The 23529-nt window shown below is 43.1% G+C and overlaps 1 protein-coding gene across 12 annotated transcripts in view; it reads left to right on the forward strand.

Moving 5' to 3' along the window:
• Nucleotides 1–23529, forward strand: part of TOX2 (TOX high mobility group box family member 2) — a 223774-nt gene that overhangs the window by 182925 nt on the left and 17320 nt on the right. For all 12 annotated transcript variants that reach the window (XM_028734869.2, XM_077929198.1, XM_077929200.1 and 9 more), the window contains one exon: nt 4625–4852. In XM_028734869.2, coding sequence (XP_028590702.2) covers nt 4625–4852 — 228 coding nt within the window. The remainder of the gene's footprint in view (nt 1–4624; nt 4853–23529) is intronic.

Below are 23529 nucleotides of genomic sequence, written 5' to 3' on the forward strand. Positions count from 1 at the left end.
TGGCATAAAGGTGGTATATAAATGATGTCAATCAAACTGCCTGAGGACCAACCATAATGTAGGTACTCTGCTCCGACCTCTGCGACCAGTGATTTCCTCTATGATTCTTTCCCCTCTCCTTTTGTTTTCTCTTTTGGATTTTCATGGTAAGGGGTATGGATGGTTTATTTTAAAAAGTATCACTGCAAGCTTGTAAATTGTCCATCATCAGTAAGAAATAATAATCCTCCCTCTAAGTGATATGGGGATGGGATGATTGGATCAAACAATTTCCATCCCATGCTTGTTTCACATGTTCATAGAACTGGACCATCTTGCCTGTTTGTGAGCAGACCTTTTAGGATAATCCACCCAGTTCTGCAAAAACTAAAGTGCTTACAAGGTGGTCCAAGGGCTGTCTCTTTCATTCTTAAGATTTTACAGCTGCTTGCAGTAGCTAATACCTCCCCTGTGGCTGCACAGTTTTCTTTTCCTAAGTGTATAAAAATACTTCCAGGAAGCCACTGTACAACACAATACACTTTCCTTTCCTGGGGAATTGTAGAAAGATGGCTTCCCCCATGTACCTTGCAGTAGTGGTGGGCATCTCTTTCGATTTCTTTTCTTTTCTTGATGGAGTTACAAGGTTGATGGATCAAGGGAATGCTGTGGACATAGTATATTTTGATACACTATGATATTCTTGCAAGGAAGCTGGTAAAATATGAGTTGAATGAAGCCACTGTTAGGTGGATTTGTAGCTGGTTGACTGACCAAACCCAAAGAGTACTCATTCATGGTTCTTCGTCATCCTGGGGAACAGTGTCAAGTGGGGTGCCATGAGGTTCTCTCCTAGGCCCATTGTCATTCAAAATATTTATAAATGCCTTGGATGAAGGAATTGAGAGGGTGCTCATCCAATTTGCAGATGACACCAAACTGGGAGGGATAGCTGATGCTGCAGAAGACAGAATCAGAATTCAAAATGACCTTAATAAATTGGAGAACTGGGCTCAAACTAACAAAATTAATTTCAGTAGGGACAAATGTAAGGTTCTGTATTTAGACACAACAGAGAACAGGCCGGAATAGAGCCCCTTTTCCTTATGTGCTAGTGTTGTTGTTTGGCAGGGAATATTTATATGGTTGCTCATTTAAAAATGGTGCCCACACCCCTGCAGTCTGACATAGCACAGTGCAGTTTTACCCCTTCAGGATTCTATCACCTCCTCCTGCTGTATTCCTGGACCTTATAAAAAGGACTGTCTGATGGTGAAAATTTCAGTGATCTCAAAGCTGGACTTGATGTGTCTGGGAAAAAGAAAAGGGAAAGATGTTTAAACTTCTGTCAGTAGGTTATGGTGAAATGTATGAACTGTTGAATGAACCTGCAGTGAGTTGGAAATGACTACAGAGATCACAGGCAGAAAAAGAGTGAGAGGGGTTGGTTAGTGAGAGAAACTTGAAACTCCCCAGGGAGATGTTTTGCCAGAATCGCTGAGGGAGATTACAGGTCCGTGGGGGAAAGCAGAGGAGAAGAATCTGATATTTCTTGCAAACATTGTTGCTTTTGATCTTTAGCCTTGACGTTCGCAACAGAGAATGAAGGAAAGCATTGCTACACCCACACAGAAAGCAGTTTTGACATTTGTAAATCTCGGCAACATAGAGACAAGTGAAAGAAACTGCAGAGTGATACTGGAGAACAGGGAAGGTTAAAGTTCAGTGCCAAGGCATAGCTGGAATAGAACTCTTTGACTGCCACTTAGAAAGGAGAAATGAAAGGGCCTCTCTCCCTCTCTTTTGCTCACACATGCAAACACACCCCTTATTCACAGAGTGTCAGTGCAAGTTCTCAGCCCACAGGCTGCGAAAAATCCTAACATAGCTGATGCAGGGAGCCATGTAAACAGAGCCTGGGCTTCACTGTGGGGAGGACATGCTCAACTAACCTAATCATTACTGTCTCTGGAGAAGTGACAATATGAGCAGCAAAGAGTGCAGCAAACCCATTAATCAGACTTTGAGGAGGGCTTTGATACGATATACAGCTCTAAAAAATGTGAGCAAGGTTAACAGTACAATATGAATTATTATTATTTATTCCTACAGCAGTTTCAGTGTCCAAGATGTTCACTGCAGGCAACAAAGACAGGCCCCTGCCTGCAAATCAATGGCAAGATCAAGGCAGGGGCCCGGCAAAAGAGGCAGGTTAGATTTGAGGGGAGATTACTGAGTATTTTCTCCCAAAATGTCCACACCATTACCTAATGGGAAAGACCACAGCTTGGTGATAAGAGTGCACACTCTACATACAGGATGCCCAACATCTCCAAAAAGGGCTGGGAATGATTCGTACCTGAAAACTCTGAAGAGTTTCTGCCAGTCAGTGTAGACAATATTGAACTAGATAGACCACTCCCAGTCACCAGTCTAGCTGCCACATTCTGGATTAGTTGTAGTTTCCAGGTCTTCTTCAAAGGTAGCCCCACATAGAGTGCATTGCAGTAATCCAAGTGAGAGATAACTAGAGCATACACCACTCTGGCGAGACAGTCCGTGGGCAGATAGGGTCTCAGCCTGTGTACCAGATGGAGCTGGTAAACAGCTCCCCTGGACACAGAATTGACCTGCGCCTCCATGGACAGCTGTGAGTCCAAAATTACTCCCAGACAGTGCACCTGGTCCTTCAGGGGCACGGTTACCCCATTCAGGACCAGGGAGTCCTCCACACCTGCCCGCCTCCTGTCCCCCCAAAACAGTACTTCTGATTTGTCAGGACTCAACCTCAATCTGTTAGCCGCCATCCATCCTCCAACCACCTCCAGACACTCACACAGTACCTTCACCACCTTCACTGGTTCTGATTTGAAAGAGAGGTAGAGCTGGGTATGATCCACATATTGATGAACACCCAGCCCAAACCCCCTGATGATCTCTCCCAGCGGCTGCATGTAGATGTTGAAAAGCATGGGGGAGAGGACAGAACCCTGAGGCACCCCACAAGTGAGAGCCCAGGTGACTGAACACTCATCCCCCCCCCCCACTTTCTGAACACAATCCAGGAGGAAGGAGCGGAACCACTGTATGACAGTGCCCCCATCTCCCAGCCCCTCTAGATGGTCCAGAAGGATGTTATGGTTGATGGTATCAAAAGCTGCTGAGAGATCCAGCAGAACTAGGAAACAGCTCTCACCTTTATCCCTAACCCACTGGAGATCATTGACCAGTGCGACCAAGGCTGCTTCAGTCCCATGTTGAGTCCTGAATCCCGACTGGAAGGGATCCAAATGGTCCTCTTCTTCCAGCCATTAAATGATGGCTTATGTATATGAATGAGCCATCCCTGACCAAACTGTTCAGAAAGAATGTTTATAGTAGCCCTTTTCAGATGTTCTGCATCTAAAGTCAAGTAAATGTATGAGAGGGGCAGTAGGGAAGAGCTACATACCCACTCCTGTCATGGTTAAAGGTAAAAGGTAAAGGTACCCCTGCCCATACGGGCCAGTCTTGACAGACTCTAGGGTTGTGCGCCCATCTCACTCAAGAGGCCGAGGGCCAGCGCTGTCCGGAGACACTTCCGGGTCACGTGGCCAGCATGACAAAGCTGCATCTGGCGAGCTAGCGCAGCACACGGAACGCTGTTTACCTTCCCGCCAGTAAGCGGTCCCTATTTATCTACTTGCACCCGGGGGTGCTTTCGAACTGCTAGGTTGGCAGACGCTGGGACCGAGCAACGGGAGCGCACCCCGCCGCGGGGATTCGAACCGCCGACCTTTCGGTCGGCAAGCCCTAGGCGCTGAGGCTTTTACCCACAGCGCCACCTGCGTCCCCTCCTGTCATGGTTACCCTCCATGAATTGAAAAATGAACACCTGAAGTAGTAGGGAGCTTCCCCAGCTCATTGTTTCCTAGTTTTCCCAGGTTCTAAAACACATGGGGAGTTTCTCTGAGTACAGCAGACTCCCCACTTTAAAATGGTGACTGGGGGTTGGGGCTAGCTTGGTGGTCCCCACTGCCCTCCCATTTCCCCTAAAGTCAGCTGTAGGGCACCTGAAGAGGGATATTATTATTTTATGCTACATGAACCATAAGGACTTTCCAATGAAGCAAATTCATAAATCCAGCTGCTGCACAATAAATGAAATAATACTCATGCATGTGTGAACCTATCCTTAGCATAACAACAAAAGTAGTAGGTATCTGAAGAAGTGTGCATGCACACGAAAGCTCATACCAAGAACTAACTTAGTTGGTCTTTAAGGTGCTACTGGAAGGAATTTTTTTTGTTTTGACTATGGCAGACCAACACGGCTACCCATCTGTAACAAAAGTAGTGGCACTCAGAACTACTTGCAGTAGTTTATATAAAGATCAAGTATGGGACAGTAAAGATGTCAAAAATTCAGTATTGTGAATGGAGCATCTATAAAAGGAATCATAGGCCTTTCTTGACTTAGTGGCATTGTACTTCCTTAAGAACGGAAGATCACAAGCAACTATACGGAAGGCTACTTATAAGGGTTCTTAGTTTTCTTGAGTCGTTGGCTACCTTCCCTATCATTCCAAGTTGTCTTGAATTTTTAATCTGAACCAGGAGTGAACTGAATGGTGATAATTAACAATTCCATCTTGACTTTTGACAGGTAACTGGAGAGAAGAGACCACTAACAGATTTGGGCAAAAAGCCCAAAAACCAAAAGAAGAAGAAAAAGAAGGATCCCAATGAACCCCAGAAGCCAGTGTCAGCTTATGCCCTGTTTTTCAGAGATACACAAGCCGCTATCAAAGGACAAAACCCCAATGCTACCTTTGGGGATGTATCAAAAATTGTTGCATCGATGTGGGACAGTTTAGGAGAAGAACAAAAACAGGTAAATTCCTTGTCCACCTTACCGCTGAAAGTTAGTATGTTTGTTTTTCTTGATGATGTCATGCTTTTCTTTTTCTTTTTTTGGAAAGAAAACATATCTGCACTGTTTTTCGTTCAATTTTGCTTTGTTCTATTTTATTTTTTTATTTATTAAATTGGTATAACCGCCCTTCATCCGTAGATCTCAGGGCGGTTCAATGCATAAAAATACAAGGTGTTCTTTAACAATAAATTACCAATTTACCTTTTCTTCTTCAAACCTGTGACTTCAACAAAAGCTTGCCTAAAAAAGAACTAAAACTCAGGGTATTGCAAACATCAGTAAATATAGTATATATCCCTTATGCACCTAGTAGATCACAGCAATCTGTGGGAGTGTTTCTCCTTCAAGTTTCAAAGACCTCCGATGCTCACCCCAGTAACTGCTACTGGAAGTGCAAAGATGAAGGGATGACTAGTGCAGAGAAACAGGCCCATCACCATCCATCTGATTTGCAGTGAATAACTTCGTATCTATTCCATATTACTGTGTTGTGATTATCATCTAAATGTATTTTTCCTAGTTTTGCTTATTCGTAATTTTGAGAGGACATAAGCTATGGCAGGAGTAGCAGCATGGTACCTTCCAGCTGAACTACAGCTTCTCTCATCATCTCTGACCATTAGCCATACCAACAGGGGCTGATGAAAGTGGTAGTCCAACAACATCTAAAGGGCACCAGATTGCCTATCCCTGAAGCTACTGTCTCTATGCACCAGTTGTGCTTAGGCTTTGAACAAGGCTAGAGAGTCTTAATATCTGAAAGTCAGATTATTCGAGAAATTTTCCACTCACCCGATGGATATGGGTAGCAGCATTTCTGGGCTGAAAATCTCTAATTGGTAATTTCATCCGTTTAGTTTCAGAGACCAACTGTCCTTAATGGCAACTTTTGTGCTCTCTGGTGGTTGCACTGAACTTAATCCTGCCAAAAGAAAAAGAGCAGGCATACGAGACTCAAATACTTCCTGACAGTTTAGATCCTCCCACTGGAAGAGTTCCAGGTGGTTAGATCTACGAAAGGAGAAGCAGGTGGAGAAACCAATTTAAATTAAAATGTGTTTGAAAATGGTTCTGCATTTTATATTGTTTTGTGTAGGTGACAAGTACCATGAATATGTTTAACTTTAATGAGGCCAATGTCTTTCTTTTTTAATTCTGATGTAGTTTTCTAACTTTCTGCACTTTTATAGCTCACTTGAATGGAGCATTGATGATTACTCCATTACTCTTTGCCTGTACAGATAATTATTTATGTAGAGCAGCGTAGGGCTAGCCTCCCTGCTTACTGATGCCTTGGCACTAGACCCTTTGATATAGTACCAGAAACTTGATAACCTTATAAACACCAGAGAGGACCTCATTTCAGGGGATAAATCCTTTATCAGATTCCTAATTGCAACCCCTTCCCATGGTCATATGAAATGCAAGTCAGCAAAACAGGAAGAGAGACTAAAGCAAAGCTCAGATTGTACCGGGTCTGGTGAATTTCTAAAATAATTATTGGATGTTTCATTCTTGAATGTGCTGGAAGGAAATGGGGTGGGGAAAATGTGACCTAGCAAAGGTTGTTGGACTGTGACTTCCATTAGCAACCCCCCCCCCCCCATTTTCAGAGTTGTAGTCCATCAACTTATAGAGGACCACAGATTCCCATGCCATCTGCTGGCGGGAGAGATTGAGCATAGTTCAAGGAAAAGTGGTTTTTGAAGAGTAAGAAAGCATAAAAGGCTACATGAAAGCAGATGCCTTTTACCTGCTTCGAAACAATTTTAAAAAGCTGTAAAAGCTGCTTCAGACATGGCAGATGGTAGTTACTAAGCATTTCAAAGGCACAGTCTAAGTCCCTAAAACAATCTTACGTGCATGTTTTACAGTAGCACATGTAAAAGTTATGAACGTATTGTATATATTCCCTCTTTTAGTCTGTCTTGCTTCTTTTGCTAAAGTCATATAGAGGTATATACTCCGTGGCCATATTTCTGCAGTGCGGTTGATCTCTGCTTTTGGCACACTGAGATCTGGATTGTGTTGAAGGAATAATAGATTAGTTCCTGGATGGCTTTGCTTTTGATTTGTCTGGGATTAGCATCTGATATTTGATCCCTTCATCCTATCCCTAATTCAACATTATTCCCTCCACACAATTAAGTTCACATGGAAAGAGTGGTGCTGTACGCACTGTCCCCAGGCAAGGTATAGCTCACCACCACCCTGTCCATGCATTCTGTGCTTGTCCGCAAAAGAAACCCTTCTAAGCATGCGTGTGCTCTCTCCATAAAGCCATAGAATTGTTTTTCTGTTGTGACCCACCCTGGGATCTTTGGATGAGAGGTGGCATACAAAAATAATAATTAGAACATGGAGTTGGAAGGGACCCCAGGGGTCATGTAGTCCAACCCCCTGCAATGCAGGAATCAGAACTATGTAATCTCTGACATACGCTTTAAAACCTCCAGTGAACAAGAGTCTGCCATCTTCTGCAGTAGTCCATTCCACCGCCCAACAGCTCTTACTGTTACAGTGGTACCTCGGGTTACATACGCTTCAGGTTACATACGCTTCAGGTTACATACGCTTCAGGTTACATACGCTTCAGGTTACACATTCCGCTAACCCAGAAATAGTGCTTCAGGTTAAGAACTTTGCTTCAGGATAAGAACAGAAATTGGGCTCCGGCGGCGGGGCAGCAGCAGGAGGCCCCATTAGCTAAAGTGGTGCTTCAGGTTAAGAACAGTTTCAGGTTAAGTACGGGCCTCCGGAACGAATTAAGTACTTAACCCGAGGTACCACTGTACAACGTTCTTAGTAATGTTTAGTTAGAATCTCCTTTCTTGTACAGTGGTACCTCTGGTTACGTACTTAACCAGAGCTTCAGCCTGGCACCTCCCAACCCCATTGCATTTTTGTGGAGAGGGGATTATTGGTAGGGCTGGGAGTCATAGTGTTTGCCTGCAATTCCTTAGTCACTGGAAATGCACACAGCCCTTGCTGGAGTGGCAAGTGATGCTGATGACTAGTGGGAGGTGGGCAATCTCCTTATTTTCATGGGATGTCTCCCTGAGATCACTCTTCCGGGAGTTTGTTTGATCTTCTTCATCTCATGCTGGGAAGCAGAGCAGTCACTGGCTTGCTTTGTCTTGTCCAAGGCCTGATTCTCACAACCATGTCCATCATATGGTAACATGCAATAACCACACAGCTCAACTGATCACAGCACAGGTTGTGCTTTGCATGCAGAAGATCCCAGGTTCAGTCCCCACATCTCCAGTTAAAAGGAGCCAGAGGCAGTGTGTTGTAGAAGTTGGAGCATTGGTCATAGACCTCTGTTCCTGTAACTGCTCTTGCCCTGAAGCTTATTGGGTAACCTGGGGCCTTTATTCAACCAAACCTACCTTGCGGGAATGTTATTAGGATAATAGCAGGACATTTATGTCACCCTGAGCTCTGTGGAGGAAGGGTGGGATAAAATGTGATAAAACAGTAACAAAGATGGAAGACCTGAGACCTTTGAGAGCTACTGCCAGTAGATGATAGTGCCATACATGGGCCAGTGGTCTGGCTCAGTATGAAGTAGCTTTTCATGCAGCTGTCAATCAGTTTCTTGCCATGTGAGCAGAGAACTTGCCACATGGGTAAACCCAACCTCAGCTGATCAGGCAAACTGGCTTCCTTATAAGTGAAGAGACCTTGAACTAGTATCCATTTGTTTAGGAAGGCTTGATATAAAACAGTTTTAAGAACTTCCTTTGGAAGCAGCTGATTTCAGCAGCTGGGTTTCTGCTTTTATAAATTTATTTGTTTGTAGTTTAATCAACTGAGCAATCTTTGCAGATTGATTGCTAATTTATTGTACCTAGTTTGCTGGATTAGCAGTCGTAGAAATTCTGCTTAATTGTCATGAAGATAGAAAAAGAGAAGTGGTCAGGAACCCAGGGCTTGGAACGCAGAAGCCTAGAATTGGTGTCTTGTCGAGTCATGCATATTGGATGACAGCTGATTTTTCATCAGCACAGTTTCATTTGGCATGGCAGTCTCTTAAGCAGGCCCCTATAAATTTCACTCTGCAGTGCACTATTCACACTCTTCACTGTCTACAGGCTAACAAAGGGAAAGTCCATAGAGTTCTCTCCTCTCGCAGCCATGATTAGTCTACAACTTGGCAAGCCAGGGCGCCTAATATTTCCCTACAGCTGGCTGGGTGTTAGATACGTATTATTTTGATGTGCACTAAACCAGGCACTGCTACAAACTGTTCAGCACACAGAGGGTTAAGTTTTTTGTGGGCTGCTAAATGGCTGCATACACTTGAAGTATCAAAGCCAGAGAGGTTTATGTGCTTTGGAACAGGTGCTGCTGCTCCCACAAAGCAAATTTACTTTCCTCCCAGTTACGAAGTAAACAAAGTGAAGCTGGCTTCATTTTCATGGCAGCTTTATTATTTTAGTTTAGTTCTTGCTCACATTTATGACAAAGCAAACCTAGAGAGGAAAACCTCATCTTTTTTTTTCTAATGCAAAAGAGTGTGTGTAAAATAACAATAATAACACAGGGCTGTGTTCAGTGTAGATGCTGCCGCCTTTTGTCTTCCTTTTTGCCAAAATTGTCTCTCCAATATTTTTGTTTGTCAATTGTGCCTTCTGTCATAGCGTTCCTTTTTCTTCTCCTCTCCCCAGCCTCTTCACAATGAATCTTCATTTTCTCGCTGACACACTTATATCTAAATTCCTCATTTCCTGCCTTTTTTTATTTATATCTGTTGCTTGGTGATTTGATCATGCTGTGGAATACAGGATTAGCAATCTCCCCGTCCTTGGGTTTTCAACAAGGACACCTGTTCTGCAAGTTGCACAATTTCCTCCCTCGCCTTAACCCTTTCAAGCATTAGTCTTACTCTGCACAAATGGGGAGGGGGAGGGGGGAGCTCCCAACTTTGAACGCCTTCACTACTCTGCCTCTGTGCTTTTGAGTACATTATAATCTTCATTCTTTACCAGCTGGCATAGCCTTTCCTAAGAGGCTTACACAGGAATCTAAAGGATGTGCCAGTGAAGAGAAAAAAATAATAATTATTATTATATTACTCTTTGAACCTTGCAGATAGTTTAGCAGCTGTTCCTGTAGAGATAGTTTGTATTTGACTAAAAAATAAAATGCTAATTCAGCTGTTATCATCCAGCGAAGTACCTGCCCCAAGTAATCTGCTTTCAGCTCCCTGCTTCCTCTTTAAGAACTCACAGAATGCCTTGCCACAATGTGTATTTTCTCTGCCTTAAAACAAATCTCTCCCTAAATCCGCAATGATACCAAGTAGACTGATTTGACATTAGCTGTAGCAGATCTTAATTCTAGATTGAAATAAAGTCATCTAATCAGACAAAGACGACTCTGCTCTGGACAAGAAATAGGGGTTTATTTTACTTTATTTATTTATTTTAGTGCCAACTGTCGTAAGCAGAAATCAAGAGGCTTAAAACTGGTTAACAGTAGCACCGTCTAGAGGAACTGGGACTGTCCAAATCTGTTCCAAGGTGTCTTGACTAGCTTGGCTTCAGCTTATAGCAATGACCACAGCTCTGTCCACCATTATATACGGGTATATTTCACTGAAATTGGATAGATGATGCCAATATCTGCTAACCCAAGCCTTAAGATCTCCTGGTGGTCATTTAATTACTTATCAACTTTTTAATTCTCTGGTAATTCTGAGGTTTCTGCCTACAGTTCTCACACTCTCCTAATATTACTTCCTATATATGCAAAAAAATAGGGACAAATGTCTGTTAGCCCACCCTTTCTCTAATAACTGGAGCTGTCCCCCAAGTCTTTGCCTGCCTATTTCTTATATTTGGCAACACCTAGATGTGATGATTTGATTCTCCTTAATGCTTTTCACCAAGTGACAGGCACATCTTGCTTTGACACCTTTTCCCCTAAAGGCTCCGAGCTATTTATCTGTATTGATGGAGTCGACCATTTCTGACTATTTCATTTTTCTCCTTTAATGTGAACCAACTCACTCCAACTGTGTGCCCTGACACTGAACTTCCAATTGTTCATCACTGCTCACCCTGCATCACTTACATTAGATTATTAAAACTCCAGGGCATTTACACTTTATGCTCCCCCCCTCCAATATATGATCTGTCTATCTAGTTAACTCTTTTAACTGCTGTGAAAAACAGAAAACCACCATTACTGTAAATGGTGAGGGCAGGGGAAATGTTCAGCTTCTGCCTCCCTTCTGGCCATGCAGCAAGCACATCATGGCTCAGTTTGGACATAATGCTCAACCATATTTTAGCACTATAAAGATGAGCTTGCACATGCCTTGTGCTTGCAAGCTCTCTCCTCTTCCCCACATATGCAAGGGGGAGCTTTAGAATTAACCACAGTCCTCTGTGACATCTGAACTACGTAAACTGTGATTTGTTGCAAGTATCATGATTCTGAAACGACCTAAGATTGAACTGTGGTTTGAGATTCCCCTCTGTTAACAAATCAGAGTTAGTTTACAACTTGATGTCACCTCATCCCATGTTCCTAGATCCAAGTTTGTTGAGGCAATACAAATGTGGAGATTAGGAGGGTCGTTTTTGGGTGAAAATTGGCAGGAAATGTGAGGGATAGTTATCCTTTTCCCTCTCCTAGCCAGGCCTATTTCCAGACTTTGTGCTTGAAGTCAGGGAGTTACTATGTCCCTGTATTAATGTTACAAGGCAAACAGAGGGTTCGGAGCCACTTATTTGCATTGAAATTAGCATTGCCATATGGATTTTGCCAGGATTTTGGATGTGCCACCTGGTTCCCAGTTTGATTTGATTTTCTTTTTAGCCCAGTGTATACCCTCAGAGAGCTGAAGATACAAATATAGTCCGCAGGCAATATTCTGCCCAACTGTGTAGTGAGAAACCAGCCTTCTCTTGCCCCCCCATTGTTCTTTGCTAATGAAGAAAGTCACTACTGTGACTGACATGAAAGGGGAACAATGAGATCCTGGGCATACTCAGTAGAAGAACACTAAGTTACAAATTGTCCCTTGTAATGTCTGGAAATTGAATTTCCTGTTTCCTTTCAAAGCTTTATTCCCCCCCTCCACCAGCTCTCACTTCTGCCCATACAAAACAGTGGAGAAATCCAAAACTTCAGCATATGATTGCCAGCAACATGGCCCCCACCACTACCAAGCAAGGGTAGCATCAGAAATGTTTCTTCCAGCTGTGTGCTATAATACTAAACTAGGAATGGAGGGAACTTGGGTCTGTGCATATGTCCTACAGGGTTGAAATGACACCATCAATGGATGAATGCACAAGGGAGTAATGGAGTATGCAAAGTGGAGGAGTGTGGCTCTCCAGATGACTTCAACCGCCATCAGCCCCAGCCAGCACAATGGTTGGGGATGATGTAAGTTGCAATCCAACAACATCTGGAGAACCACAAGCTCCTCTTCTCTGTCCCAAAGGTTTCATTCAAAGGCACTGTATTTCCACCCTGCCCCTCTGCTCACTGCTTGTTATTCAAGACCTATAGTTTGTCCCGTTAAATGCAGCCATGGAGAATGCGAAGTTCTATAAATGGGAACTAAACGGGCAGGTGTTTTCCCCATTGCACCTCAAATGGGAAATTACTGGGGGAAGATACCTAAGAGAAATGCTTGCACATTTATTACTTTTTAAAAAGTGTTTTTTCCATTACTGTATAATAGCCGATTGAAAAGTATTGTTTGCGAGTTGTGACAGTACTCTTCCATTCATTTCCAGACTACTTCTCCCAAGGCTCTGGTACTACTGGGCTTATCCCAGAAATATCCTTAAACCATTCTGCGTATCTTGTCAATCACCACATTCTGCAGTTGTGCCTTTAGGTATGCTTACTGACAGCTAGTTTTATTTAAATGATAACTTCAGAGTGGTTCCCATTTACAAGATACCACTCATTTTTACATTTGCAAGCCTCAAATTTATTACTTCTAGCTCGAAGTAGCCTGGAGCAATGCAAGGCCATTTAATTATGCTGATACTGCTTTTCTTGATAGGTTTTCCCCTATTGCTGCAAAAGATATGGCCATTGCTACTGAAAACATCCATAACCCAATGGTAGACAGCATGCTGTGCATGTAGAAGAACCCAGTCTCAGTCCTGGGCATCTGCAGGTAGAGCTGGGAAATGGTCCCCTCTGAAACCACTGCTTAAAACTTACACAAGAGCCCATTACTCACGGTACCATAACTCAGGACCCAGAAGGTTCAACACCTGGTATCTCTAGTTAATAAAAGGGTCAGGTAGCAAGTGATACAAAATACTTCTGCCTGAGCCTAGAGAGTTTCTGCCAATCAAAAATTCCAATACTGAGCTAGTGGGACAAATAATCTGACGCTGTCTAAGGTGATTTCCTATTTCTCTTTAGGGCAAGGCCTGCAGCTCAGTGGTCGAATGTGTGCTTTACATGCTGAAGACCCCAGATTCAATCTCTCATTTTGGGCTAGTTGAGCCCCCGTCTGATTGTTTGTTGCTGTGTTCATATAAACTGAACAGGGTTCATCCAAATAAGCACTTCGCTTCTGTATTGTTTGGACTTGAGTGACTCCCTTATGTACACTTCCACCAGCGAGAACCCAGAGTGCGCCTCAGTTTTCTGTGTAGATGAATTCCAGAGGAATATGCATGTTAGCAGAAAGAGCATACCTCTATGAATCCTACATCATGCATGCTATAGCGTCATGGCTAAGAGACTGGGGCTTGTATCCAGTGTAGGGCTAAGTAACTGTCCCATCCATGCAAAGATTTTCACTTGTGCAACTGGACTCCCCCTGCTTTTCCTGCACGTGTTCTGCAGCCCTCCCCAGATCTGCTCCTGAGACTTGGGGGGAAAGCCAGAACAAGTTTAGGGAGTACATGGGGGCAGGGGGAAGGAATAGGGGGAAGTCCTGTTGTCCAAGTGCGCTCTTTGCATTCATGGGATGATACAGATGTTCATCATGATTAGCAATTGCCTGTAAAAGCTAAATTCACAATTGAGCGGTTAGTCTCTAAGGATCCACCGCACTTCTTTTGACTTCTACTTAGAGGTGGAAGAGCTTCTGCTTTGTTCAACATTAGCACGAACTGTTCTTGAGTTCACTCTTCTTTGAATATCTCTAAGGATAATTAAATGCTGTTACTTCCTCTTCAGTTTGATCCTCCTTTCTCTCTTGGAACAAACCAAGGTTCTGAATTGTCCCTTGTGTGCAGAATGCTAGAAGGAGAAATGTCTGAAAGTTTACTTCCTTATCCAGCATCTCTGGTTCCGGCAGTATCTCTCCACCACTGCCTGTGGTACTCTGCCACGATGAGGTTAAGGAGGAGAGTCATGTTTATTTATTTCATGAATGTCTCACTTCGCATGAGGCATTCCAGAGCTATTTAAAATATAGGAATAGCATATTAGAATCATAAAATTATAGAGCTGGAAGGGACCCCCAGGGTCATCTAGTCCAGCCCCCTGCAATGCAGGAAACTCTTTACCCTATCCAATTTGAAACCGGACCAGAGCCTGTTTAGCTTTGCAAATGTGCAAACAGTTTTTTTACTGCACCACTAAAACAGTTACATATGTAAACACAGTTAAAACAATTCCATATGCAGTAATTTATATATATTACGTGTGTTTATAACAAGTAATTTGGGGATATATATATATATATTGTGTGTGTTTATAACAAGTAATTTGGGGAGAGAGCAGCTTGCTTTCTGAAACTGTTTGTGGGCAGGAACAACCAAGCCTGAGGTCAAGAAAAGCTACCACTACATTTATCATAGAGGTGGAGCACCTCCTTTAGCCTAAGGGTCACTGTCTTTTCTGGACAACCTTTGGAGGGCCATATGTCACTGTTGCGGGGGGCCAGAGGCAAAAGTGGGTGAAACAACAAATTAAATTTTACCTTTGTGCAGTGGGCTTGTTTCTGCAAACAGTTGCACATCCTCCTCTGTTCTCCATCCGGACAAGCAGAAATCACTACCAGAGTTCAAGGATGTGCTACAGCCAGGGGAAAGCATGGAAGGAGGGCGTGAAGCAGGGCTGATGAGGGGAAGAGGGTGGATAAAATCCTGAGGGCCAGATAGAGAAGCTTGGAGCAACACCTTTGGCCCCACCTGCAGTCCAAACTAGGTAAAGGTAAAGGACCCCTGACAGTTAAGTCCAGTCGCAAACGATTCTGGGGTTGCGGCGGTCATCTCACTTCACTGGCCGAGGGAGCCTATGTTTGTCCGCAGTTTTTCTGGGTCATGTGGCCAGCATGACTGAGCCGCTTCTGGCGAAACCAGAGCAGTGCATGGAAATGCCGTTTACCTTCCCGTGGGAGCAGTACCTATTTATCTACTTGCACTTTGAATCATAGAATCATAGAGTTGGAAGAGACCACAAGGGCCATCGAGTCCAACCCCCTGCCAAGCAGGAAACACCATCAGAGCACTCCTGACATATAGTTGTCAAGCCTCTGCTTAAAGACCTCCAAAGAAGGAGACTCCACCACCAAATTCCACTGCGAACAGCTCTTACTGTCAGGAAGTTCTTCCTAATGTTTAGGTGGAATCTTCTTTCTTGTAGTTTGGATCCATTGCTCCGTGTCCGCTTCTCTGGAGCAGCAGAAAACAACCTTTCTCCCTCCTCTATATGACATCCTTTTATATATTTGAACATGGCTATCATATCACCCCTTAACCTCCTCTTCTCGTGGGAGCAGTACCTATTTATCTACTTGCACTTTGATGTGCTTTCAAACTGCTAGGTTGGCAGGAGCTGGGACTGAGCAACGGGAGCTCACCCCGTCGCGGGGATTCGAACCACCAACCTTCTGATCGGCAAGCCCTAGGCTCAGTAGTTAGACCACAGTGCCACCAGTGTCCAAACTAATCAAGACGTTAAATGCATCTTTCCATTCAATGTGCAGGTTTTAAAAAATGCATGTGGCATCAGCTAAGAGCTGCTTATAATTATTGCGGCTTCAGCAAGCATGGATGGAACTTTTAAGAGGAGGGCGTTCTCACTTCCAGGTCACAACCCAGGAGGAAAGGATTAAATCCAACTCTCTGCACTTGTGGCAACCCTGATAGCTATTAGCTCTATCCATCTGATGCTTCTTTTGCATCTTTTTAACACCTGCATGTTAAATGCGAAGATTTAATAATCACATCTAGTTTGGTCCTCAGTTCTCTTAAAAACTCAATGACAATAATTAGCTTTTTGTTTTCAGTAGCTGGTAGGTGATGATGGCAGGATTTATGTCCTGCCATACCTTATGTTCTGCCCTAATCCCTGTGATACAGGAGGAGAATTTTAACGTGAAAAGCCCAGTTTTAGCATTCATTAGTTACACTATACAGCATTGCTCTATTTGAAACAAGCAGGCTGGAATCCAAAGTTTACCAATAACAGCTACTCCTGTCGTTCAGCATGTGCGCTTGACATAGAGCGGTTCTGTGGGCGTCAGCGGGGTTTGGAATAATTGTCTTGTCTAATTAACTGGTTATCAAAACGGAACATTTCATTATGGCACAATTACTAGTTGCTTTGCTAAGATACAGAGGCGTCAGGATTGCGACTCTGACATATGCTTCCATCAACTCTGATTTCTCCCTCCTCCCAATAATCAGTAACATATTTGCTCCCCTCTGCTCCTTCCCAACACCCACCCAGTCCCTTAATGACTAATGAATGCTCCAGCTGACGAATAGAAAAATAAACCCACAGGCATGGCAGATTATCTGGGGAAACATGCAGAATATTTATTTTTTAAAAAAAATAAAAATCTTTAAATCTGATAAATGTCTGGAATTAATATCTCTAGGGGAATAGATGATTAAATTAGAAAGAAGGCTAGTTCAGTCAGTATTTAAATGAATCTCCTTGCAAAGCTCTTTTAACATGGATGGTTTTTAAGCAGCCCTGGTAGGAAGTGCTGTTCACATTTTGCCCTGAATTTTCAGGGTGTCAAGTGGGATTTTAGCCACACATTTCCCATTATTAGAGTCAATAAGATGCCACAGCAAGTACAGTTTCTAAACAGGGCCATGGGTAAATCATGTTAACACATACAAAGCAAGTAAGTTTTTCTGCAAGTAAAAGCTTGTCAGTCAGACAGTTGTTTTAAAAGGGCACACAGGTAGATACTATGCTTTCATATACAGAAGTCAAATAAGCAAATTATCAGATATGTCTTCAAGGCAAGGACGAGATATAATAGCATAAAGGGTTAAAACGATAGAAATAAAAATATAAGCAATAACAATGTTATTTGTTAGAGTCTGCAATTCTAATATTAACAGAGAGGAAGGCAATAGAGCTTGCAGTTGACTGGGGTTTAGTTTGACTTTGAAAGGAAATTTCACTTTTATCTACCAGGGTGGGGGAGAAATGAAATGATCTGAAGTGGCAAAACTGTCTTATGCATTGTGTAATCAAAAAAGAAGTGTGGAATGTTAACTCTTAGAACAGGAATATTCATTGCTAGATTGTCAACAAAGTTTTTATTGTTTTATTTAACTGCGAAAGGTGGTGGGCCTGTTGTGGGAAAAATCCCACCCAACTGGCTTTTCGATCTGCATCTACATCCTCCACCTCTTTTTATGTCCTCAGCAGGTTGAGCAGGAAGGGGGAAAGCAGAAAGGGGAAAAGGTCCCCTGCAGAATCTTGTGTTCTAGCTCTTAACTGATTCATTCCAAGCCTTAAATATAGGTCCTCTGGACAACATTCAACATTTTCTTCAGTTGAGTGCATGGTAAAATCTAAACTATGTGCTGCATGTTGAATCATTTTCGTACTGCGGAGACTCATGTGGTATTCCAGTTTGAACTAACCATCTGGCTCCCAATCAATTAAATTTAAATCAGTGTACCACAAAACCACAATGAGTGTGCCCTTTTGAGGATCCTGGAAAGAGGATATTTTGCAGCGTTATAAACAAAAAGCATGTTCTATTGGAACAGAAGGCAATCTTTTAATGGTTTGAAATGCAGAATCTGTATCCATTTGGACAACAAAGAAGAGAAACTGGAGAAGGTTTCTATCTATAGTTGAGTCCCCCCTTAACTTGCAGAAAAATAATGAGGGATCAAGCCAGCCTCGTAGTTGATGCCCACGCAGCACTTGCCAAAGACTAGCAGTGGGAGGTTGGATTGGGCTGAGCAGATGCTCAGCGGATGCCTTCCCCACCTTTGAGGTGATTGCTGGAAGCTGTGCTTGTCATAGAAAGCCTGCCAACCTCCTCCTTACCTATAATTCTTGCCATTAGTTGCCAGATAGATTAAGAAGGAATGGTAGGAGGGAAAGAGTGGGAGGTACGTGCACACATGCACAAAAGGGGTGGGAGGGTAAATGTCCTCCCTCCTCCCCACCCCTTCACAAGTTGCGCATGTGTTCGTGTGTAATGCATACTGTGTGTTCTTTTTGTGCATGACACTTGTATGCATTTGAGAGCATACCGTGTGTGTGCATACACACACACACAAACATTTCTATTTTATTTTTTGCAATATGTGGAGTGTCCTGGTACAGTTGCAATCTTTTACCGAGCACATATATGCACAGCCCACTGTGAGTTATTGTGCATTCCCCCTTTTATTCTCTACTATAGTTACATGCCAAAGCAAGAGTCAAAACAGTATTATAAGAAAAGGCAAGGCCTGTCAGAATTGTGGGGTGAGGTTTAAAAGATATATTGACATTCATATTGACACTCATATTGAGGGGCTGTTCACGGTTAGCATTGTCAGATTCACCTGCTCACAAACATATGATTATGGTTGTTAGGAGTAAAATGTGAAGGCAAAGCGTCTTGTAGCCTTCAATACCAATTAAAAGAAAACAACAACAACACACATTCATTCAGTTCCATCCTGTTGGTGGGAGGAAGGAGGGAACAGGAGTGCTTGTGTATCCTGGAGTGAGATGAAGGCCTTCAAGAGAACTGAGCTTTTGCTTCTTGCTAGCTCCACCAATTAGCTTATATTTATAGCATTAAGTTCCAGTCCAGTCCAGGTAATCTGCCCGTAATAGAAATCCCAGAGCAGTGATCCTTGATATATTGGGGCCGCACCAATATCCCTTAACAGATGGTCTGCGCGGTTAATTCTAATAGTGCCACCCACCTTTTAAGGGACAGAGTGGGGACTGAATCTAGCCCTGCCTGTCTCCCTTTTTGCAATCCAGAATGGGATCAGTGTGTGTGTGTGTGTGTGTGTGTGTGTGTGTGTAAGTAATTGTGTACAAGGATCAATAGTTCAGGACTTTAATCAAAAAATTGTCAATTGAAGCTTAAGGCCCAAAGGCCTCGTTTGTCAAACAAAAGAGTTTTATATTACTTGAGTGAAAATTTTAAATGGAGACAGGAAGGGCATCCCTCTTGGATGGGAGCTGGTGCTTGAAGCCAATGGTACCACATGCCAGTGACCACATGCAGGTTGATGCCATGAGCAGGACTCTGCACACCTTTTCTTTTACGATGCTGCTGATAGTGGGACTTGTGGAAGACTCCCAGTGGCATGCCAAAAATCAGTGTGTGCAGAGTTTTCATGACTGACTTGTGCACACAAACGGTAAACTTCCATATTTGCAAGAGGAGCCAGCCTCACCATGGACTTGGCTCAAGGAGAATGTGGTCAAAATCCCAAATATAATTCAGCTGCTAAGAGCAGTCTGGATGTAGTTATAAGGTCTAAAATTAGTAGCTAAAACCATATCACCTTCCATGGCAGGTTTATGACTCATAGCTCTATTTTTACTTTACAGATGGACACAGATTACAGAAACACTTTATTTATATCCGAAACAAAATGCATATCTTTCAGTAGATCTGTAGATCAGGGCTTCAGTTTTACAAGCCCAGTTTGGTGCTACTGATTGAGTATTAAAGCATATATTTTTGCTGATACTATTTTGACAAAAGTTCTAGTCACACATTCCTTTAGTGCCTGCCCCTGACTTTGCAGCCACTTCCTGGGGAAATGGAGAGTGGCTCACAATTTCCTGTAAAGGAAGTGAAATGGACATGCTCCTGCTCATGGGTAGGGATTACATGCAATTGGGACACCTTGCTGACAACGATGCACATGGCATGCTTATTTCAGGACAGAGATGTGTCTTGGGGAATGAGGCTAAACAGTTGGCCTCACTTTACAGTGACTGCACAGTTCCCCTGCACACAAGAAAAGCATGACTAGAGCAAAAGGCATATTAATTTTATGGGACAGAAAATTCCAGTAATTCTATACTTTCCTTTTGCCAATCTTGATTATTTCGGTCTCAGCACGGAGCAGATAAATGAGTAATTTTAGAGAAATCTAAGATATGCTTTAAAAACAGCTTCCATTGGATCTTCATTTGTTTGGATAGACTTGAGCACCATATTCTGTGCCTGAACTAGGGATTTTGCTCTATATGTTTTAAAGGAGGCATTTGCAAGTGCAACATAAACATCTCACTTGCAATTTATTTGACTGTATGGAACACCAATGTCGCCCTCCCACTTCCTGTTTGCTTGAAGAACAAAAGAGGACTCCCAGATAGGGCTGTGCATGAGATTCATCCAAGGCCCAAATCAAATAAGGCTGATTCAGGAAATCAGGGCATTGGTCGAGTCAGGTTGAGAGACCCCTAGGTCAACATGGCTCATTAGGCTTCTGAGATTGATGCAAAGCTTGAAGGGGATGGGGCTTGATGGAGAAAGATAAAGCAGGCATGGGGCAGGGAGGAGAACTCACAAAAGGGAGGGGTCTACTGGGCAGCTGCATCTTCGTGGGAGAGGGGAATGGATGCTTCTCTCAGGCAGCCTCTCCTTCCCAGACCTCTCTGTCTTTCCACCCCAGCTGGTTAGCAAAACTATTTGATCTGCCAGTTGCTGATCCTTGCCAAGCTGCAATGAAGCCCTTCGCAATGAGTAGAATCCCGCAGGGCTGAATCTTTCTGCTTACCAACCCACTCCTCCGTCTGGAAAGGGGAGGCGAGGATGCAGCATCTCACTCCACCCCAGCCTCCCAATCATATGTTGAGAATAAGGTTTTAATAAATCTTAGCCCTATCCCTAAGTTGCTTTGGGGGTGGATCTGGGGCAGGGCGGTTGGCCCCCAGGTTGTCACAGGACACAGTGGCCTGTTCCTGGGGCCACAAATCAGGAAGCCTTTGCACAGCCACTTGGGATGCGGGTGGCGCTGTGGGTTAAACCACTGAGCCACTTGGGCTTGCCAATCAGAAGGTCGGCAGTTCAAATCCCTGCAACAGGGTGAGCTCCCGTTGCTCTGTCCCAGCTCCTGCCAACCTAGCAGTTCGAAAGAACGCAGTGCAAGTAGATAAATAGGTACCGCTCCAGCGGGAAGGTAAATGGCATTTCCGCGCGCTGTTCTGGCTTCGCCAGAAGCGGCTTAGTCATGCTGGCCACATGACCCAGAAAAACTGTCTGTGGAAGCGGACAAATGCCAGCTTCCTCGGCCTTTAAAGCGAGATGAGCGCCGCAACCCCAGAGTTGTTTGCAACTGGACTTAAATGTCAGGGGTCCCTTTACCTTTACCTTACTCTTAGGTAAGGGAAGGTCGATAACTGCTGAATTGGCTGTCTGTTAATATTTCATCCTTCAGTAACCGAATATCATAATTTTTGTCTCTGAACAGTTGATATTCTGCAGCTCATTACAGCAATGAACAGTTAATTGCATAACATTCTTGTAAGGCCAACATGAATGATTATGAGTTGAAAATGTGTTTTTGGCAGTAATATGCTATCAACCTGCTACAAAAATCAATAAGTAAAATGATCATTCTTTAACAGTGAAGATTTTTGTATTGTCTCTTTCATCCCCGGCTCTCGATATACTTTCGGCCTCCACCCGAAGGTATGTCACCTTCAACAGACATACACACACTTCTGGGTGGAAGAAATAGCATTTGCTGGTGGTAGTATACCTTGTGCGAGAAATATAGGTGTTACTTTCTCTATGTAGCTGCATCTACATGACGGCTCCAGGTTGGAAGTATATCAAGAAACTAAACCAGCCCTTTGTGGTTTGAGCTGTACCCTTGAAAATCCAAATCTGACTTGCAGATGTGCAACAATGCTTCTTATATAGATATTTGCATGGTTTAGTGTCTGCACTTATATTGATCAAGATTAATAACATGCTTGCCTTCCTTGCCCTGAGAGCTTTAAAAGGCTTTGGAGGAAGGGTTCGTACATGAAAATAAGTACCGTATTTTTCACACCATAGGGCGCACCGGACCATAGGGCGCACCCAGTTTTTATGGGGGGAAATCAAGGAAAAAAATATGGATCCCGCTCGCTGTTTTGGCTTCCCCTTTAGCCCCGTGCAGCCTCTCCTTGCCGGGAGATGCTGCACAGGGCTAAAGAAGCCATAGCCCCGTGCAGCCTCTCCCTGCCGGAGGGGTTGCGCGCGGCTATGGCACAAGCCTGCATTTGCTCCATAGGACACACACACATTTCCCCTCAATTTTTGGAGGGGAAAAACTGCGTCCAATAGAGTGAAAAATACGGTATCCATATCCATATGAGTGGCTCATGTAGCCCTCTGAAAAGAAAAGACAAAAGTTGAAGTTGTCTGTTCCCCACACCAGTTCCTTACCAGTTCAATAATATTTTCTAAATTTACTTTTTTTTTAAAAAAAAAATCTTTTGGCAGTGCATTATGCTTCTTAAGTATACCTGTTCAGCATTATAAACCAAAACTATTTTGTTGTTTTTTAATGGTCTCCTTAGGTTCCCCATGTGCCAGAGTAAGGCTATCCCCTTTTGTATGAAACTGAACCGCCCTGAGACCTCCGGGTATAGAGCGGTGTATAAATTCAATAAATAAACAAACCAGAAGCTGTGGGAGATCAGATCCTGTCAGTTTCACTACTCCTTCAACATTTGGGACATGAGCAAAAGGTTTCAATTTAGGACAGTGGAGTTCAGGATTCAATCCCCTGCTCTTATTGTCTTTCCCTGTTATGTTTGAACAGTCATAAGATTAGCTACACTAGGAGAGAGAATCTTCTCCAGAGGCAACTGCACATGGAACCCAAGGAAATGCATGATTAATCTGATTAACAGATTCCTCACTATCATTTCATTTACCTGTTTGTCCTGGATTTAAGAGTTTGCTGCATATGAACTTCAATTCAATTTAAGATTATGAAGATCAAATGTTTGTTAAGCTGCTACTTCTCACATTTTACCTTGAGAAACAGGATCATTATCTACAAAAACCTGCAACTTCTCCCTGGAGCTAAATTTGTCTGAGTGTAACTAAAGTAAATTTTTAAAAGTAGGAAATTTATTCACTGACAAACCTGATATCCTCTTGGGAGTCTTCTGAAGAAATTGGGGTGGGTTTTTGAAGCTCAAATTGGCTTCACTTGTTAACCACAAAGCAGTTTTTTTTCCTTGTTAAGAAGTTTGGAAACCTTCATTTCAGCTACATATAAATGGCCTAAATCTAGTTTTTATCTCATGTAATTTTTATGCAAATGAAAACATCCCAATTGCTGAGATGTTCTAATAAGATGAGGACAGCTGGAGGAGGTTTTTTTTTTTTAAGTCTGGTTTCCCAGAATGAATATTAACATTGGGTTGCTGCCCAATGTTAATAGTCAAGTTTTCGTTGGACACCTCTC

The sequence above is a fragment of the Podarcis muralis genome, chromosome 5, assembly GCF_964188315.1.
Source record: "Podarcis muralis chromosome 5, rPodMur119.hap1.1, whole genome shotgun sequence".
NCBI lineage: Eukaryota > Metazoa > Chordata > Lepidosauria > Squamata > Lacertidae > Podarcis > Podarcis muralis.